The following is a 17,987-nucleotide window of genomic DNA, read 5'->3' as shown; positions in this document are numbered from 1 at the left end:
TCCCCGCTACTGCCTCCCGCTCGCCTCCCATCATCCCCAGAGCTGCACCAGCCGCGCCCCTCCCACACTCCCCGCACCATTCCCCATGTAAGTATACGGAACACTCATAAAATCCAAGTTGATTTTGATGAGAGAACTAGGGATCAATGTATTAATCGCTCTTCCGATACCAAACTCCCTGTCAGACATTCATTGATATAGACACATTTAGCAGCGTGTAAAATCCAATATATGGTAATGAATGCAGCAAACTCAGTACATACGAGCCGCATTGCGTGATTTGCCTGAAATTTCGGAACCGTAAGGGAAGAAAAGTTTAAGAAGTCAAGGAAAGAACGAAGGAATGGCTGTGAGTAATATGGTATTATTTACATACGTCAGCAGCGTCTCATATAGTACTGTACACGTCAGCAGCGCCTCATGTAGTACTGTATACGTCAGCAGCGCCTCATATAGTACTGTACACGTCAGCAGCGCCTCATATAGTACTGTATACGTCAGCAGCGCCTCATATAGTACTGTACACGTTAGCAACAGTCATATAGTACTGTACACGTCAGCAGCGCCTCATATAGTACTGTACACGTCAGCAGCGCCTCATATAGTACTGTACACGTCAGCAGCGCCTCATATAGTACTGTACTGTACACGTCAGCAGTGCCTCATATAGTACTGTACACGTTAGCAAGTCATATAGTACTGTACACGTCAGCAGCGCCTCATATAATACAGTACACGTCAGCAGCGCCTCATATAGTACTGTACACGTCAGCAGCGCCTCATATAGTACTGTACACGTTAGCAATAGTCATGTGGTACTGTACACGTCAGCAGCACCTCATATAGTACTGTACACGTCAGCAGCACTGCATTTAGTACTTTACACCTGTGCAAACCTTGGCTGCAATTCATGTACTATTTACAAGTCTACAGCATGTAAGCGCCGCCCACATTCCCTTAAACGGACTTGGGATTGGTTGGATAGAGCAGTCAAGAGATGTCACGATTTTGTGTTCATTTGGTCGTCAATTGTCAATCATGAGGACTGCAGGAGAGGCCCAGAGTCGCCTTCATTTCCTAAGCTCTTGAACCACATTTATCAACATACACTCTAAGATGTTTGAAAATAAAATCAAACATTAATACCTGTATGATGACCTGTAATATAATGCACCAAATTATAATCTATTAAATGAGCATTCTTCACTAAACAGATTTGTTCACTAATTATAGAACATAACAGCTTTCTTTTAATTGACTAATAAACATAACATAAAGATCTAAAATAATGATGAACGCTGCATTACAGTTATGTAGTTACTATATTAAAGATGAACAAGACAACCTGTGACATTTAAGCGTCGATCAGCTGAGGCAACACTTCCACCATCCCACGCCGGCGCCACTTACTCTGGCAGTGGTGCCATGTCGAGCGCAGAGAAGAGGCTGGCTTTTCAATGTGCAATAACTTTCATTATTAATAAATGAATTAGAAAATAAATACAAATACACTCATCCTGTACTGCGCCATCTTCTGCTTCAGACTTTTAAAACAATGGGTGATCCAAGGCAACACTACACCATGTGTGTGTCTAACGCTGACAATTAAATTAGACGTCCTTTCGCACATTTATGATAAAAACACTAAGTTCCCATACAGATTCTTTATTTGTTATCTTACCAATCTTATGAAATATTGTCAATGAATATGGTGGCTGCATAAACTTAGGTCGATCATTTTAAAAGGCTTGTTTATGTTGAGAAAAATGTTTGAGAAGCATGATCTCAAGACTGGAGTCTCATGCATTTCGTTACTCGTACAGAGTTTTATCTCTCATAACTTTTAATTGTTGATGGATTAGTTTAATCCTTTGCTCATCGCCCGTGACCATTGTTTGTATCGTTGATCACACGCAGTCTGACGTGGGAGACTTAATAGATAGGCTGGACACCTTTTTTATTTCTCCCGACAAGTCCATGACCTGCCAAGATGCAGAAACAATTGTCTTTGGTATTAATGCCAAACAAGTACAGTGCATAAGTATATTGAAAGAGTATAAAGTAATGGGCCGATCTATGCCGTTAACCAAGCAGAAGCCCACACGAATCAACCCGGCCGGTATTTGTTTTACATATCCAAAATATTAAATCACTGACCTTTGTGAAGACCAATTATACACCAGGAAGCTCCCGGGGTTAGTGTGGTAATAAACAAAAGCAGCCACGTTCTCAGCTCTCACCTTGGAACAGTTTTGTTCCTCTGAGAGCAGAGCTGAGGCAAGTGAAGGAGCAAAACGTGAAGGCCGGGAGAAGTAATTATCGTGAATAATAGAGAGTAATCAAGGGTGGTATAACAAGACTTCTGGTAAAGAAGACAACCAATTACGTCCAAAGGCTCAGTTTCATGTCTGGAGGACGAATATAACAGGGAATTATAGAGCAAAGGTCAGGTGAATCCTGATGGGAGAAACAGGATGAGGGTGTGCTTTCCAATAGGGTCAGGTCACAATGAGGACAAACCCATCATCTGCCTCAGTACAGTAGGTAGGTAGCTAAGGATACTGAGGAGTTTCTATAAGTATAAGGCTGCTGTAGAGATTATGAAGGGATCCCTGTCACATGCAGCGTTCTGTCGAGTAGAGAGTTTGTGATGTAATGGTTGCTTATTGCAATTACAAGGGGAATGCAGTTCCATTTATCAACAATTCTACAGGAGAAAAATATCCTCCAACTCTTTTTGCAGAGTTGTTTTACTTTGACCAATATGTAATCTTGCAGCATCGTGACATCTATAACACTTAAAACACAAATAACATCTCCCATGGCACCCTTTCCCGTCTGTAACACTTCATATATCAAAATTAAATGTCTAAACACCTTAAATGGCACCACTTCAAGTTTTCATACCGCATTTAACACCTATAAACATCTATGATGCCTTATGACACACCTTTACATGGAGAGAGTAACATCATGTAACACCTTTATATATAAATGACACTACATGTGGCACATCTACGGTATATAAATACTGTAATCATTCACAGTGTCTGGTGATGGCACGATGGAGTGGGTGTGAGGAGGAGGCGGGAGGAAGAGGTAGGATGATTCGTGCTACGCTCTGACTACGGATGCAGCAGACACAGGATAAGGCATATTAATATGAGCTCTGGTTGAGATATAAATCATTTCCGGTACAGCACCAGACATATATATAATTAAAGTAAATTCAGTAGTTCTTATATCAGTAAATATAGGTGCATTTGTTGTCATTTTTATATTTTACATAAGTACAGTACTGTACAAGTATTAGTTGTACAGTATGTAGGGAAGAAAACTTAAAGTAGTTAAACCAACATCAGAGTACAGTCTCTGAGAGTTGGTACAAAAAGTTTATATTTCAGTCCAGTATGTACATATGTCCTGTACACGTGGTAAAGTGTACTGTAGGTAAGGAGTGTCGAGTGCTTCAAATACTGCGTCCTGTTCGGGGCTCACTGGGTTCGGCCAGGGTCTAAGATTTATGGCTATGGGTGATACCCGTGTACCCGTGACAAGCGGGGTAACACGGGGCAGAGTAGGGACCGTTGTTGTTTGTTTCGTAAACGACATGCCAGAAACTATACATCCCTCCATTCAAATGATTAAAGAGGATGCTAAGTTATTCAGGGAAATTAAGAAACAAACGGACTGTAAACAGCTACAGAAAGATAACTGTCAGCTTCAGGAGGGTCAAAGGAATGGCTGTTAAGATTCAATGTCAAAGTGTAAGAGGATGCACCACCTAGGTCGTATAAACAGTAAGGAGGCGTATCGTATTACCCAATGGGATAAATAAAAGGCATTAACGGAGACCAAATTTGAAAAGGACCTGGATGTGTATGCTGACAATGAACTGAAGTTCTCGGATCATTGTGAGAAGGTGAATCAAGCAACTAAACTAGTAGGTCTTATAAAAAGGTCGTTCAAATACTTAGACGGTCTGTTCCTCGTAACGCTCTTCAAAAAACAGGCGCTTCTTCATTTGGAGTACTGTCGGCTAATTGAAAATGTCCAAAGGAGTGCCACCAAACTGGTGCCTGCACTACGGCACCTCAGTTACCCAGAGAAATTAAAGCGCCTCAAGTTGCCAAACTTATACTATAGGTGGACAAGGGGTGACTTCATAGAAACATTTCCGAGGGCATTACTCAGTCGAGTGTTAATACTTGGAATTGGTGGATGCCCGCCCCACTAGGGGTCACAGCTTAAGGTCGAAGATGCCACAAGATCAGAAAAGTCAGGGCATTTTTTTCTCAAAGGGGGAGGGGGGGTGAAAGTTGTAAACTCTAGGAACATCCTGCAAGATAGCGTGGTGACGACACCGTGTATGAGCTTATTCATAACCAGACTCGACTAACACTGGCACAAATACAAAGACGTGACCGACCGCCCAAGCTGCTAACAAGCCGATTAGTGGCGAAGAAGATAAAGTAAAGACAAAACTGTGGTTCCTACACTGTATTATACATCTATAACAAATCATGTAAAACTATCATACATAAAAATACATCATGTGACGCCATCATACTCAACACCCCATGCGACAAAATTGCTTGTCTAAAACACCTCACATATCGCTCTTATTCCCATATAGCTCCTCATATTATGTCTGACACTTTAATGACGACAATCCTACACGTTTATAATAACCACGTTGTGACATTTTTGCCTACATGTATTACACTTAATTCGCATTTGAGCATTAATTATAGCTACCTCTTGTGATATACTCGTGCGACACAGTTATACGTGGATGAAATCTCACGTACTAACACCCACGCCACTGTGACACATCGCACGTCCACAATTCCTCTTGTAACACACTTATATAATTATTACGTCTCATTTGATATCGTTTACATTTCTTTTACACCTTACATGCCTGTAACTTCTTATGTGACACAGTTACACATTCATAACACAGATTGAGGAAAACACGTTGTGACAGCATGTTCTGGTTGGCAGGATAGTATTTCAACAGAAAAGTCATATACCCTTCTACAGGCTCTCGTGGCCCGGTTAAAGGTGCATGGTGATGGACCTAACGAGTGTAGCTCGCCAGTACACTGATTGTGGAAAATATCTATAGCATAGGAAAAACCATGAGGCATCCCTGCGAATGTGCAGTGCTGTGAGTTTTCTAATACGATCATTTTTGTTTTATGTTTTGATGGCCTTTTTCTGGCCAAGTCCAGGAGGTTCCCAACGCACATAATAACAGCAGTAAAGAATTCCATCTTAGAGTGTACATGCTTTTCTGTGATTCCATGTTCACGATAAAATGCTTAACGGCACACTTCAATTGCTTTCTTTTCGTAAATGACTATATACAAGGGTCTTTGGTGACCACTCCCTCACTGTATAAGCTTCGCGTTCTGCTTTTCATAATCACCTATTGCCACAAAACTATCAAAGATGATCCGTATTGTTTCCAATGTAATCTAATTAAAACACCCATCCCCCCACACAAATACCTCACAGCACCTTGGATTGTCCGATTTTCCACTGATCATCGTGCCTCTGGTATATCCAAAATCACCAAGCTGTGGATCAGTATCAGGGGAACTCATGACATTACAGTAAATCCACGAAATTAGGGTATAATCCATAGATAGCGATGCACGAATGAATACATGAAAAAAGGAGTTCATGTGATCTTGGTGTGTAATTTTTTTAATGAATTCTTTCGCTAACAATGCAAATAACACTGCGGAGCTAAAGTAAAGAATTACCCATATTACTGTAGTTAGAGACGCACCACGAACTGGGATAGAATTTTACGTTTGTATGCACTGAACATTAAAATATTTTCTACACTACAATTGGGATGTTACATGTGTAACATTAAACTGATGTCCCCTAGTAGTCGATAATGTAACACTGATAAACAAATCACTCAGCTTTATTGTGCACTGATGATGGTAAATTCAGATTAGAATATACAGGGATATAAAAAAAAATTCCAATGGAGAACTGTTCAAGTTATATCACGTAATTACGAAGACTCCATATAATGGTTTTCCATTTCCTGTGCAGCTTCAAGAACAAAAAAGGATGTCCCACAAACAAGCTACTCAGGAAACACAGGGCAGATTTTGAGTTTACAAAAACAATTCCAACGTTTACACGCCTGCTTGCTTTTGGTGCTATCTTAAGTTATATTTATCCCAAGTCCCTTGTTTATGATAGTGAAAGAACAACGTGGTACATTATTGCCTTCTTTTTTAATTTAAGGAACATCATTGTTCGTGAATATAATTATACGAGTATATGTACATAAGCAAACGGTGGTCTTATTTACTTTGGCCTAGAATAAAAATGTATACGGCTTATGACAGGAGTACTCGCTAAAAACAAGATCGTTTTCTTGACAACTACACGTTTTCTATGATGTGTGAGCTTGATGCCGTAAATAAGTTTATCAGAGAATAGATGAAGTTTTCTAGTACCATAGAAAACGGCTTTTCGGGAGAGAGGTAGTACTCCCTTTAACTTTCCCATTGACGCCCATTATATAATTTGAGATGCGTTCTCGAGGATTTTTTTCGGCCAAAAAACGTAATACAAGCACATATATGAATAAAAATAAAGTTTTAAACGCATACAATTATTCATTCATGATCTAACATGACAATAAATGCACACAACACTTGAATTTAACTCACCAGAAACGATGTTGAGTGCATGAGGTGGTGCTATAGGAAGTACTGTGCGTTACCTCATTAAAACACCAAGTTTAATATTCAACACATAATTCTTTATGGAATCTTGTACCACTGCTTTCACTTGAACTTGATGGCATTTTCTCACTCATTTTGAATAAGGGTACACGGTAACAGTTGTGAACACTGACACTGAGCACACCGCTGTTGTCCTGGTGGTGGTGGGCACTGTGGTAGGCCTGCCGCCAAGGCTCACCGTCCCCCACGTCATATAGCGACATCAAGAATCCACACGAAATAAAATACAGTATATAATTTCGGTGATTTTTTTTTCTCAGTGAATTCAAACTGATACACACCATTTCAACCACCCATAATTCATATGAAATAAAATGTTAATTTTTTACGATTTATATACAGTATATATCGCAATTTCTTTTTTTTAATGCAAACAATTACCCTTCAAGTCCATAAGGGCGAAATTTTTACCATATCCCGATTTTTTCTTCATAATTTCCGTATTCAAAGTGTGAATTTCCATAAAGCAGGTTATGCCTGTACTTGCCTACTTGAGGTAATATACCAAATTTTTATTTCATTCACATCTTGAAATGCTAGGAGCAAAAGTACAGTGAAGTTAGGTACTATATTAAAGCAGTTTGGGAAATATTTTGTTTTTTTAACCATTGAATTTTTTTTAAGTGCAGTATAACATCGGTTTTATTTTTTGTAGTTACAGTACAGTGCTTCTAGTACAGTATTTCATTTTTTCTCTGTATAATGGGGAGGTTCTCTTGCCATTAGGAATCAAACCCTATTTTTTCTCATATGATATAAATTGATATACGAATATTCCATAACGAATAGTTTTCAAGTAACATAACCCATTCATGTAACAAGGGATACCTGTAGAGTATTTTTATTCTTCAATTTCAGTTAAGAAAGTATAATTTGGAGGGTTTTAAGTAGACATTACATTTTTACTTTTACTTTCATCCTCTTCCGTACTGATCGACTTGTTAGTTGCTTGGCCGGTCAGTCATGTCTCTGTTACACACTGTTGGCAAGTACTGAATGTATCTGTACCGAAGGGAGTATATTCACTTAAAGTTAGATCAAAATTAGGTGTAGCGATAGCTTGACTCGCTGGGAAGGAGAAAAAACTGGGGATGAGGTGGCCTGTGAGATGGCATATTGCCATTGTTACAGGTAATGAATCTATATAAATTCTGCTAAAATCAATTCAATACAGTACAGTACTCTAATGTGGCTTAGAAATGAAGAAAATATAATACTGTATAAAACTATAGAATAAGAAAAATGAGATGTATGTTTGTGTACAGTATGTGTGTCAAGTGAAAAAATGTGTCAGTGGGCTGTAACTGTGTCACCAATTCGCCACCCAGCCGCGCTCCTTCCCTGATGTGACGTCACGGCATACACAGACAGACACACACACACACGTCTTAAGAGTTAGCTGGGTGACTGCCTGGCTGAACTGTGTCATGTTACCCTGAGGATAGATTGAGGGAAGGAGCTATATTTTGTACATAAAATATATTCTATTGAAGTTTATTTTTGTATTCATTGTATCAATTTTATTGTTTATCATGGCAATTTTTGTCTGTTTTTGAAGTATGCAATTGAAATTTGTTTGAAGTTCACTCGCCTTTTGCTCACTAAATCGTTAAACTCTGAATCGCGTGGTTTGTATTGAAGTTTGGTACTGTACTCGGTGTTTACCGCCCTGTCCTTTGAACCTATTGCTTGCCCTCCATGCTTTGCTGTTATCCCTCATTTAGCAATAACTTCGCTTAACGTTGGGTTTTCAGGAACGCCTCCCCACCATTAATCGAAGGATACCTGTAAAAAAAAAAGGAGAATTTGGACAATCAGGTAACTGGCTAAGTAACTAAGTGCATAGTGGTGTGATGGATGAATCTACTTATTTTCATGTGAGATTGGAGTACGTTCCATGGAGATTGTAGGAGAATGAGGACACATTGAAAGGTATTTTGTAGATTTAATAACATTGAGTGTGTTAGAGAATAATGAAGTAGGTCAGTGTACAGGTATGTGCAAAAACTAATAATTAAACCAAATAACACTAATATTGCAGTTTATTACATGCTTTCCTTGGACACATGTTCATGATGGTACAGTATCCACTTTACATAATCATCCATTTTACCATTTTATGGAACTTCTTGGTCCCAAACTTTTCGATTAACAGATACTGTACTTAACTGTAATTACATTCCCCAATTCAGTCACCAACATCATGCCACCATTATCTAATGCTTTCAACATTTCTCCTACTATACCACAGCTACCAGCAGCCTTTTCATTCTTGGTTTTTGTCAATAATTTCCTTTACCCGTTTACTTTCAATCTTTGGGCATGGTCTTGTTTTGCTTTATTAATAGGAAAAGGGTATGTGAAGAAAACAAGAAAATTTAGTGTTTAACTACATTTCAAATAACTGGAATACAACAGCAAAAACAACAACCATCTCTTGTTCCCCTACATCCACAAGCAATACAGGGCATGGCAACTCCAGGCCCACATGATCACTTAAATTTATATACATACTTATCATAGGCAAGTTATACAACCAGTATGATTATTAAGTGCACCTGTAATCATCATAATACACTCTTACTCATACTGTAATAGAAAAATTATTGCCAAATACCTAAACATACCCAAACATTTATTCAATTTCTATCAGAAATCAACTATGAATTAAGTTTCTTGCATTATAACTGGACAAAAATATTTTGTTCTATTAGCTTGTAAAGAAAATACTTATCATTTACTTTGCATATGTGATAAGACCAAAATGAAGGCAAACACATAATCATCATCCTTCTACATGGTAATCTTCATGCAGACCTGGAGTCCTGGCTACAGTCTATCATGGGAATGTCACAGAGTTATACTGATGAGGGTTACTCATTTAGGGTATTCATCTACAAAGATATTCCAAAAGAACTCCCTGGGAACACCTCATTGTATGGTAAAACAATAAGAAAATTCAACTTTGATGTCTACTTAGGAAAGAATATCTAGTAAATTACCTAACAGTGCACTCAGTGTAGGATCAGGAGTAGCCTTTTACATCCTCTATATACACTGGAAGGATTATACAGCATTCCACCATAGTCATACACGAAAGCATTGTATTTCAGAGTTTATTATTAACATTTTATTTTGCACTAGAGTAGACAAAAAAGTTGATAATTATGTATTGTTTAACCAAGCCACAAGAGGAAGGATCACCCCATCTCCAGACTGATGCATGACACTTAAACCTAAAGTAGCAGATCATTCACCTAATATTTCATATACAGATCAACACACTGACAAAACTTAAAACCTTGGAAATTTTTTAAGATTAAAACATATTAAAGTATAAAGAATATAATTCATCTATATCCCACTATAAAATTCAAATAATTGAGTTCATTGAAAAGTAGTACCTACAATATAATATTCACACCACCCAATAATTATCATCACTGGAGATTACAGGGGCATATCCATGATCCTCACATCTCCTTCAACATTTATACTTGTATCAATATTTCTATGATATGAATAACAACATACAACATTCTAATGCCAACTCATCTGCTTAACTTATAAGAAGCCTTTTTTCCTCAATAGCAAATAACTTAGATGGTTTTACCTTGATTTAAAATTTTTCACTCTGACATAGTATTATAACAAGGCAGCCTATAAATAATTAATACCTAAGCCACCTACACCTTTAATCACTCACATAATGCACCATAATATATATTTACCCTCAAATTCTCAGATACTCAACACAAACATGCTTAAATACAAGAATGACAACTCTATATCTGAAAAACCAAAAACTAGACAGAGTTTTAGTTCCTTATGCAAATAAAAAGTATTTACTCTAGAATCTTCTTGAAGTTACATTTTCTTTAAGGAGACTACAGTATCCACATATACTGCAGTATTATACATAAATGGATAAAAGTAGATGCTACAAGGATCAACTAAATATCTGTTAAGATCAACATAATATATCTCATGAAACCACAACTCTGCAGCTGGTTAGTATGCATTAAATGTCATCTGAAAACACCCAACAGGCAATATTGACTATGAATATTCAGTATACAATGCTTAAGAATAAATTAATTATGTCCTATTATCAGAAAGCTTGGTTCTTTGAAAATAATTGTGTCCTAACCTCTCAAAGCTTTGTTCAATGGGTGACCTAAAGTCTTGTCTACAATCAGACATAATGTCCCATGAGTGGAAGCTAGAGCAGACTATAACTGCTGCCATGTGGACACCCAAAATCAGACAGTCATTTCTAGTAAAAATATATCATAAAACCCACAAAATCCACTAGCTTTAAATTTCATAAAACTATTTTAAAATGAAAATATATATCAGAGAATGATGAAGACTACCAAAGGACTATGGGAGCCACTGTAGCTAGAAAATGTTATCGACTCTAGTTTTTGTGGTGATGGAGTGCAGTGGGTGGCAGAGTGCAGGTGGTAGTGGAGGTGGCAGTAGGGGTAAGTGGTTTAGGATGCAGCCGGCTGGCTGACATCAGTTCCAGGTGTGGTGGAAGTTTGCACGGTGCCACCATTTGCTGCTTCTAATGCTGCCTTCTCTCCTTCAGCTTCCTTCAGAGCCTCCTCAAAGTCCTGCGTTGAGTTGGATCCAGAACCTCCCATACGAGTCTGAAACACACAATAGTTATGGGCATTACATTAAGTATCTATTGCAGTATTATGTAGTAATCACTAAAATTATGGTATCTGATGGAACTATACAGTGTGTTATATCTGTGACTGAATGGCCGTACTGTACTACTCGTAAATTATGAAGAAAATATAGCAGGAACAAAGAAATGGGAAATAAATTACCGTCTTTAACGGCATATAAGACATACTTTTTGTCTGAAAAAAAAAATGGCTAAAAAATCAGCCTGCGTCCTGTATGTGAAGCTGCGGTCTCCCGCAAGCTAATGAATCCCCCCGTTGCTGTCTCCAGTAGGCTAAATTTTACCTGACCCAAATCCAGAATTAAAAATATGTTATTGCTTAATCAAACATTATTATTATTATTATTAATTAATTAATTAAAAAATAATTATTGCTAATATAAAAGGTCAATCTATAACTACTGTACTCTGTACTGTATTGATGACAATAACCTGAGACAATTAACTTCCCTACAGCAGACGCCCAACCATTTCTGAACACTTTACAAGCATTACTATCACTTAATGCCATACCTTCAACATACAGGTACAGTATATTTTTCAATCTACAAATACCTGATAAAAATGAAGATTTACAGAAAACTTTCTTTTCTCATTTACATCTGTTCACATTGCCGGCGGCATTGTAGCCAGGTTAGACTCGTCTCTGTAACCACCAAGCTACTTGGCCAAGCTGTTATTTTTCAACTCGTATTTTGGGTAGATATACTGTACTCTACTTAACTTTCTTGTCCTAAGGGAAAACACATAAAGGGAATATACATTTCTTTGCGCACAAGTTAGCTGGCTTAGTGGGGGAGTGGGAGGACGGCTGGGCGGTTGGTGGTGGGGGGAGTGTTGCTAGGGAATCAGTGACGGTAGCATCGCCGTTGCTATGGCAAACAGGGAGGACAGATATAGTATATATGCAAATGGCGACTGTTAAATTTTCATTTGGCTTTTATTTACTGGTTTTGCAATACAGTATTTTTTGCTTAACTCATTTATTGGTATTACTGTATTTTTATTTATTCCTCACATTTACTGGTACGTACTGTATACTGTATGTTGTTTTAAGAAAGCTATGGCTACAGGAGGAAAATACACACAAAAGGTTTTCCTAAATACCTGTATTCCCTGCTGAAAAAGGGGGCGAGTCTTATATGGTCATGCGTCTTATATGCCATAAAATACGATATGTATTTAAAATGTGGCATTCTTTTTTTTGCACTATAGAACTTTGGTATCTGATCATTATTTTAATATTATAGTCATTTCATCGTATATATTTTTATGCTGTACAGTAACTACAAAAAATCTTATGTCCTGTAAGATGAAGACATAAAAATGCAATAAAAAATGGACTATATACTATATAAATTTCCTTCATTTAATTAAAAACTAAATAACTTGAAATTTTCTGCATTTTAAGATGATGATGATAAAAAAGAAATGTAAAATGAAGCACTGCTTCCAGAAGCCAATTTGTTGGGGATTACAGCTCTTGTAATCCAGGCTGTTTACTAGGTTGATTTGGTAATCCATGTTGGATATACTGTACAGTAGTTCCTGTCTATTCTGCATGATTAAGTTCAAACACATTCAGTAGATTTGTAAATCAATTATAGCCATGTTAAAATTGGGGTAATATTTCCAGTGTCCCACTTGTAAACTGATCACATGAAACCTTTAGTGAATACACAGGGAAGCAATATGGCTGTCACTTCATTCAATTACTCTCACTTCCCCAATTATATTGTTAGGTGCTAATACAAAGCTAAGTGTATTGGGGTATGAGCTAGCAACACTTTAGAATGGAGGCAAGTGTTGTCCAGAGTATTAGCTCAAGTACTGCACCCTTAAAGGCAAGGAAATAATGTAACTCTGGAAAGGAGCAGATATATAATTTTGCCTCCCCATATCTGATCATGCCCTTGGCCCCCATGCCCTCCTTAGATTGTCCAGTAATGTCTTTTGGCAAATACTGTTCCCATTGATGAGGCGTGTCAGTGATAATATCATGGCTGACCAGTTGCCAGTACAATAGAGTTTTAACTGGGTGAGGTGATGCTGACATGCTGCAAATGACCCTTAGAATTAACTACTTTAGCACAATCAGTTTAATTAGCTGTATGTAATAAGTGTTGTTATACATAATATCAAATAAAAAGAAAAAAGTACAATATACAATGAATAATCTGATGATCAAATAGATTTAAACTGGGATGAGAAACTAAAGAAGGTACCTTAGATTTGAGAATTTAAATGAGAGACCTTTAGAAGTTCAAAGAAATTTTGAAAAATTACAGTACGTGAAAGGGTAAAACACACGAAGCTTAAGAGATTTCTTTAAAAACACAGGCATTAATTATGGAGATATAATAATTAAAAAAAAAAATCTTTACTGGTACCTCCAACATTAAATATTCATTATACAGTAGACCCTTGCCATTCGCAAGTTTGCGATTCGCGGTAAGCAGATGGTGGCTAGCTTGCGAGCCTTTTCCCACAGCAAAACAAGTCACCCCACACAGCACCTCATGTTGTACTCTCAAAACTTTAGTGTTTCTGTGTGAAATGGCCCCTAAAAGACTACCTAGTGTCAGTGCTTGTGGAGTGAAACGTAAAAGGCAGAAATTAGTGATGACCCTGACAAAGAAAATCTTATTATTAGATAAGTTAAAAGAGGGGAGGATTGCTGTTGCAACTGGTCAGTTGTTTGGTATGGTAGGTATACAGTAGTGCACTAAGGAAGTATAAGTTGCAATTCGCAGTTTTGCTAATTCATGCCATTTCTTGGAACCTATCCCTTGAGAATAGCAAGGGTCTACTGTAGTACATTAAAAATAAAAGGAAGTTATAAGAAAAGGCGTAGGAATATATGTTAACACAAAGACAATGTAAATTATGTGATACAGAGAAGAATAATTAAAAAAATTGGTCAACTGTTCGGTGGAGAATGGCTTGGGTAGGTGTTTTACAGATGGAAATACTGTAATGGTTGTTTACAAATGAAAATAAATTTTAAAATGCAGGTACAAATTATTGTATCTAACAGGAAAATTAAACTGGTGTATTTGGAAAGTAACATAAGTTGTGAAGGTAGACACGAGAGAGAAAGCCGAGTAAAAATAGGCCACCCAAAAATTAGAATCTATTGACCATAGAAATCTGTTAAGGAGGACTTTGATATTAGTCTAAGAAACTGGGTGCTGAAATGCTACAGGTCAAAAGCATTAACACTTTCAGCAGATATGATTGAGGCTCAACACCTTGAAAATATAGCACTACAGTATAGGAGAATGCTAAAGATTAGTTATATTGATATGAAAAGAACTGGTTTAAGATAGACTGAAGCAACAAAAGAAATACTGGAAATTTACTCAAGAAATATGAAAGGAAACCCCTCGAAATCGAGGATGGCCGGCCCAAGGGCCTCCTAGGCGTGAATTTGTTGAGGTGTAGAAGCTGTCGCCAACACAAAAACCACACCCCAAGTTAACGAGCTGCATGACCCAGTGTCAAGGAATAGTCCAAGAAGATTGGACAACTCGCCAACTGTACTGGCTGACCATTACCCCGGAATGCGATCCGCAAATTGATTAACATCCAAGTTCCTAATTACTGCTGGGTAGACAGAGGCAAATGGCATAAAGAAATTTGCCAATAGTTTCACCCTGCCCGAGGATCGAACTCGGACCAGCTCGCTTGCGAGGCGAGGATGCTAACCATTACACCACAGGTCGCCACAATGAGACACTAAGGTCATACTGTATAATGTATTAGTAATTGGGAATAAGAGAATAATGGTAAGAGTTATTAATGGGTAAAATTGAAGGTAAGAACAGGTACAGAAAAAGTTAAGAGGTTAGGATGGATGAATGAAAAAAAAAAATGGTTTCCCATACATAAACAAACTCAGAGTTTGGGTTAATACAGCCTGATAATATTTGGAGTGGATGGCCATGGACATCATTCCTGAGACATGAGGATGGCACCTTGATTATTTGATGGAATATATAATTTTCAGCAAAATAAACTTTTTAAAGGCTCAAGTATGATAACTTACATCCATACCTTTAGCAACACTGAACTTTGCTCATTCTTGCTTCAAAGAAGACATCTGCATCACAACTCAAATTTCTTTGTTTCATCAAGTTATCAAGTTATCAGTGAACCATTCCTGGCCGTAATTGAAACAGTTTTTTTTCAGTCAAGTCGGTAATTGGAAATTCTCATATTCAGGCACAGGTATGCCACAGTTGACAACATAATCTTGAAAATCAATTATTGCTGAAATTCAACTCAAAATTTTTAAATATGTATAGTACAGTATAATGCGAAACGATTTATTTTATTGATATCTTATTTGTTTTTCTCAGTTCCTACCAAATATCTTTGACTTTGAACTTATTTCTAAATGCCTACTAATTTTTATTTTCTGTTGAGTATATTTTAAAATCAACTAGTTTGCAATTAATGTACAGTACATTGTTCTCAGGAAGGTTAATTTGTATACTATATTTGTGTCAGTACATTTTTCCCTTGTACCACTAATTTAATATTTGTGATACTGTACTGTACTTTCAATAATTTCCTCCAGTAGTGATGACTAAGTCAAGTACCCATACATCTGGGTCTATGTGTATCCTCATGAGCTAACCCAAAACCCTTTAAATGATTGATGGATTTTACAGGTAATTCATCACATATACAATACAGTAAATTAAAATGTGGATATGAATAACAATTAAAAGTAAACACTTATCACATAGTATAGGTGCTCCTCTACTAACAACCTTTTAGTGATGTGAACAAATTTGTCCATTTGTACAATTGACTATTTATACTGTACATTAAAATACTGTTAAAGACTGGCAAGATATACTGTAGAGTGTAGAAAAATGAGCTGCTTTTATTACTGGGATATAGCTGTACTGTACAGCCTTTATTATTGTTTCTTAATATTTTACAATACAGTATGTTTGGTATCGACAAGAGTAAAGTTGGACTTACAAACAAGCCTCAGGAACGTAACTCGTTTGCAAGTAGAAGAGAACCTGTATAATAAATTAAAAGTTCCAATCAATTTCCATGGTACAGCCCTACTAGTACTTACACCATTAGTCTCCAACATTATGGATAAAATATATGTTTGTAAACATTCACTCACTTTGACATTTGGCAGCATGAACCCAAAGTCTCAACTTGGTAGCATCAAGACCAAAGAAGATCCACTTGCCTGATAAGTCCCTGAATTGTTATTAATCAACCTTATGGCTGACTCTAAAAATTATAAATAAATTATGCCACAAATCCAAAATAAATAAATCCTCATATCTTGAAAGCAAGATTATGTTCCAAGTTTAAGTCAACCAACGGTAGTTCAATGTGACTCACAGGGTGCAATTGAAAAACACCAAGGCATGCCCCTAAGATCCCCCCAAAGGGTGTGCATTACCCAAGTAAAGGGCCTTCGAACAAGCCCCCCTCAGAAGAACTACTGTACTGTGGTGCAGAAGGGTAGATCAGCCTTGCTGGGTATTACACTATATCACTTAGGATATTACATAAATTGTTCCCATAGAATGACAAAGTTCCAATCAATCAACCTTCAAATTTCATAAAAGATTTTATCATGTTCACCACTGAACATAAAGTACAGTAGCACATAATAATTCACAGAAAAGCCTTTCCTATGTAAATTTGATAACTTCCATATAGAGGCACCTGGTGTAAACATCTGACGTGTGTCACATAAATACTGTACTTGGGACACAACAATACATGTAACAGAGTAACTACACTCTCTTAGCCCACATTTCAGCCTTATCAAATAAAAATTCTGGGAATTAATTTTCATTAAATATGCCAGGATTGAGGCCTTTGAATAAATAACACAGCAAACAACAGAGTTTACCTTCGAGACAAAGTAAAGTTAAATGTGAAAAACCAGTTGAGTCACCATGATCATTTAAATGAATTATAGAATTTGTAGGTAGTGAATGAGATGAGAGCATGATGGCCAAACTTTGATGTTACTCTGACTGTTGGTCTTGTTAGCATTGATGAAATGGATGAGTTGAATTTGTGTTGTGTTGTGTTGCCTCAGATACTGAATGGTGGCAGACAATGATGAAGACCACCCAGTTGTGATGCTTTATCAACCCAGGTGCACTGAATGTTATTGTCCCAGGTATAATAGTACAGTACTGTACTGGCATTGACCCAAAACTTGAAGAGGTTTAGTAATTGCCAGATACACTATAACTATTATTCTACGTGGAGACAAATCCTCTCAAGTGAGTTTGGTTGAGAAGCATTTCATTCTCCAAATAAGGTGCAAATAATGTAGCCAGACAACCTTTTTCATTACTGGATTAATGTGTCTCTCACTGCCATGGTAAAACCCTTCAAAAGACCACCATTCACACAACATGGGAATAATTCAACACATAGGACTTTATATACCAGACACTTCAATTACTTAGTATAAAAATATAAAAATTTTCCTCCCTTGGTTTGAT

General features: G+C 37.1%; 1 protein-coding gene across 11 annotated transcripts in view; it reads right to left on the bottom strand.

Moving 5' to 3' along the window:
* Positions 1-8,809: 8,809 nt before the first annotated feature.
* Positions 8,810-17,987, bottom strand: part of LOC121880144 (tumor protein D54-like) — a 97,679-nt gene continuing 88,501 nt past the window's right edge. For 10 of the 11 annotated variants that reach the window (XM_042387234.1, XM_042387233.1, XM_042387223.1 and 7 more), the window contains one exon: positions 8,810-11,437. In XM_042387234.1, the coding sequence (XP_042243168.1) occupies positions 11,279-11,437 (159 nt within the window). In that variant the 3' untranslated portion in view covers positions 8,810-11,278. Of the gene's footprint in view, positions 11,438-11,649; positions 11,766-17,987 lie in introns of all 11 variants that reach the window. The other variant, XM_042387227.1, reaches the window with a different exon arrangement.

The sequence above is a fragment of the Homarus americanus genome, unplaced genomic scaffold, assembly GCF_018991925.1.
Source record: "Homarus americanus isolate GMGI-L3 unplaced genomic scaffold, GMGI_Hamer_2.0 scaffold30108, whole genome shotgun sequence".
Classification (NCBI taxonomy): domain Eukaryota; kingdom Metazoa; phylum Arthropoda; class Malacostraca; order Decapoda; family Nephropidae; genus Homarus; species Homarus americanus.
Note: the sequence above shows the minus strand (reverse complement) of the source record. Positions and strands in the feature narration are given on the sequence as shown.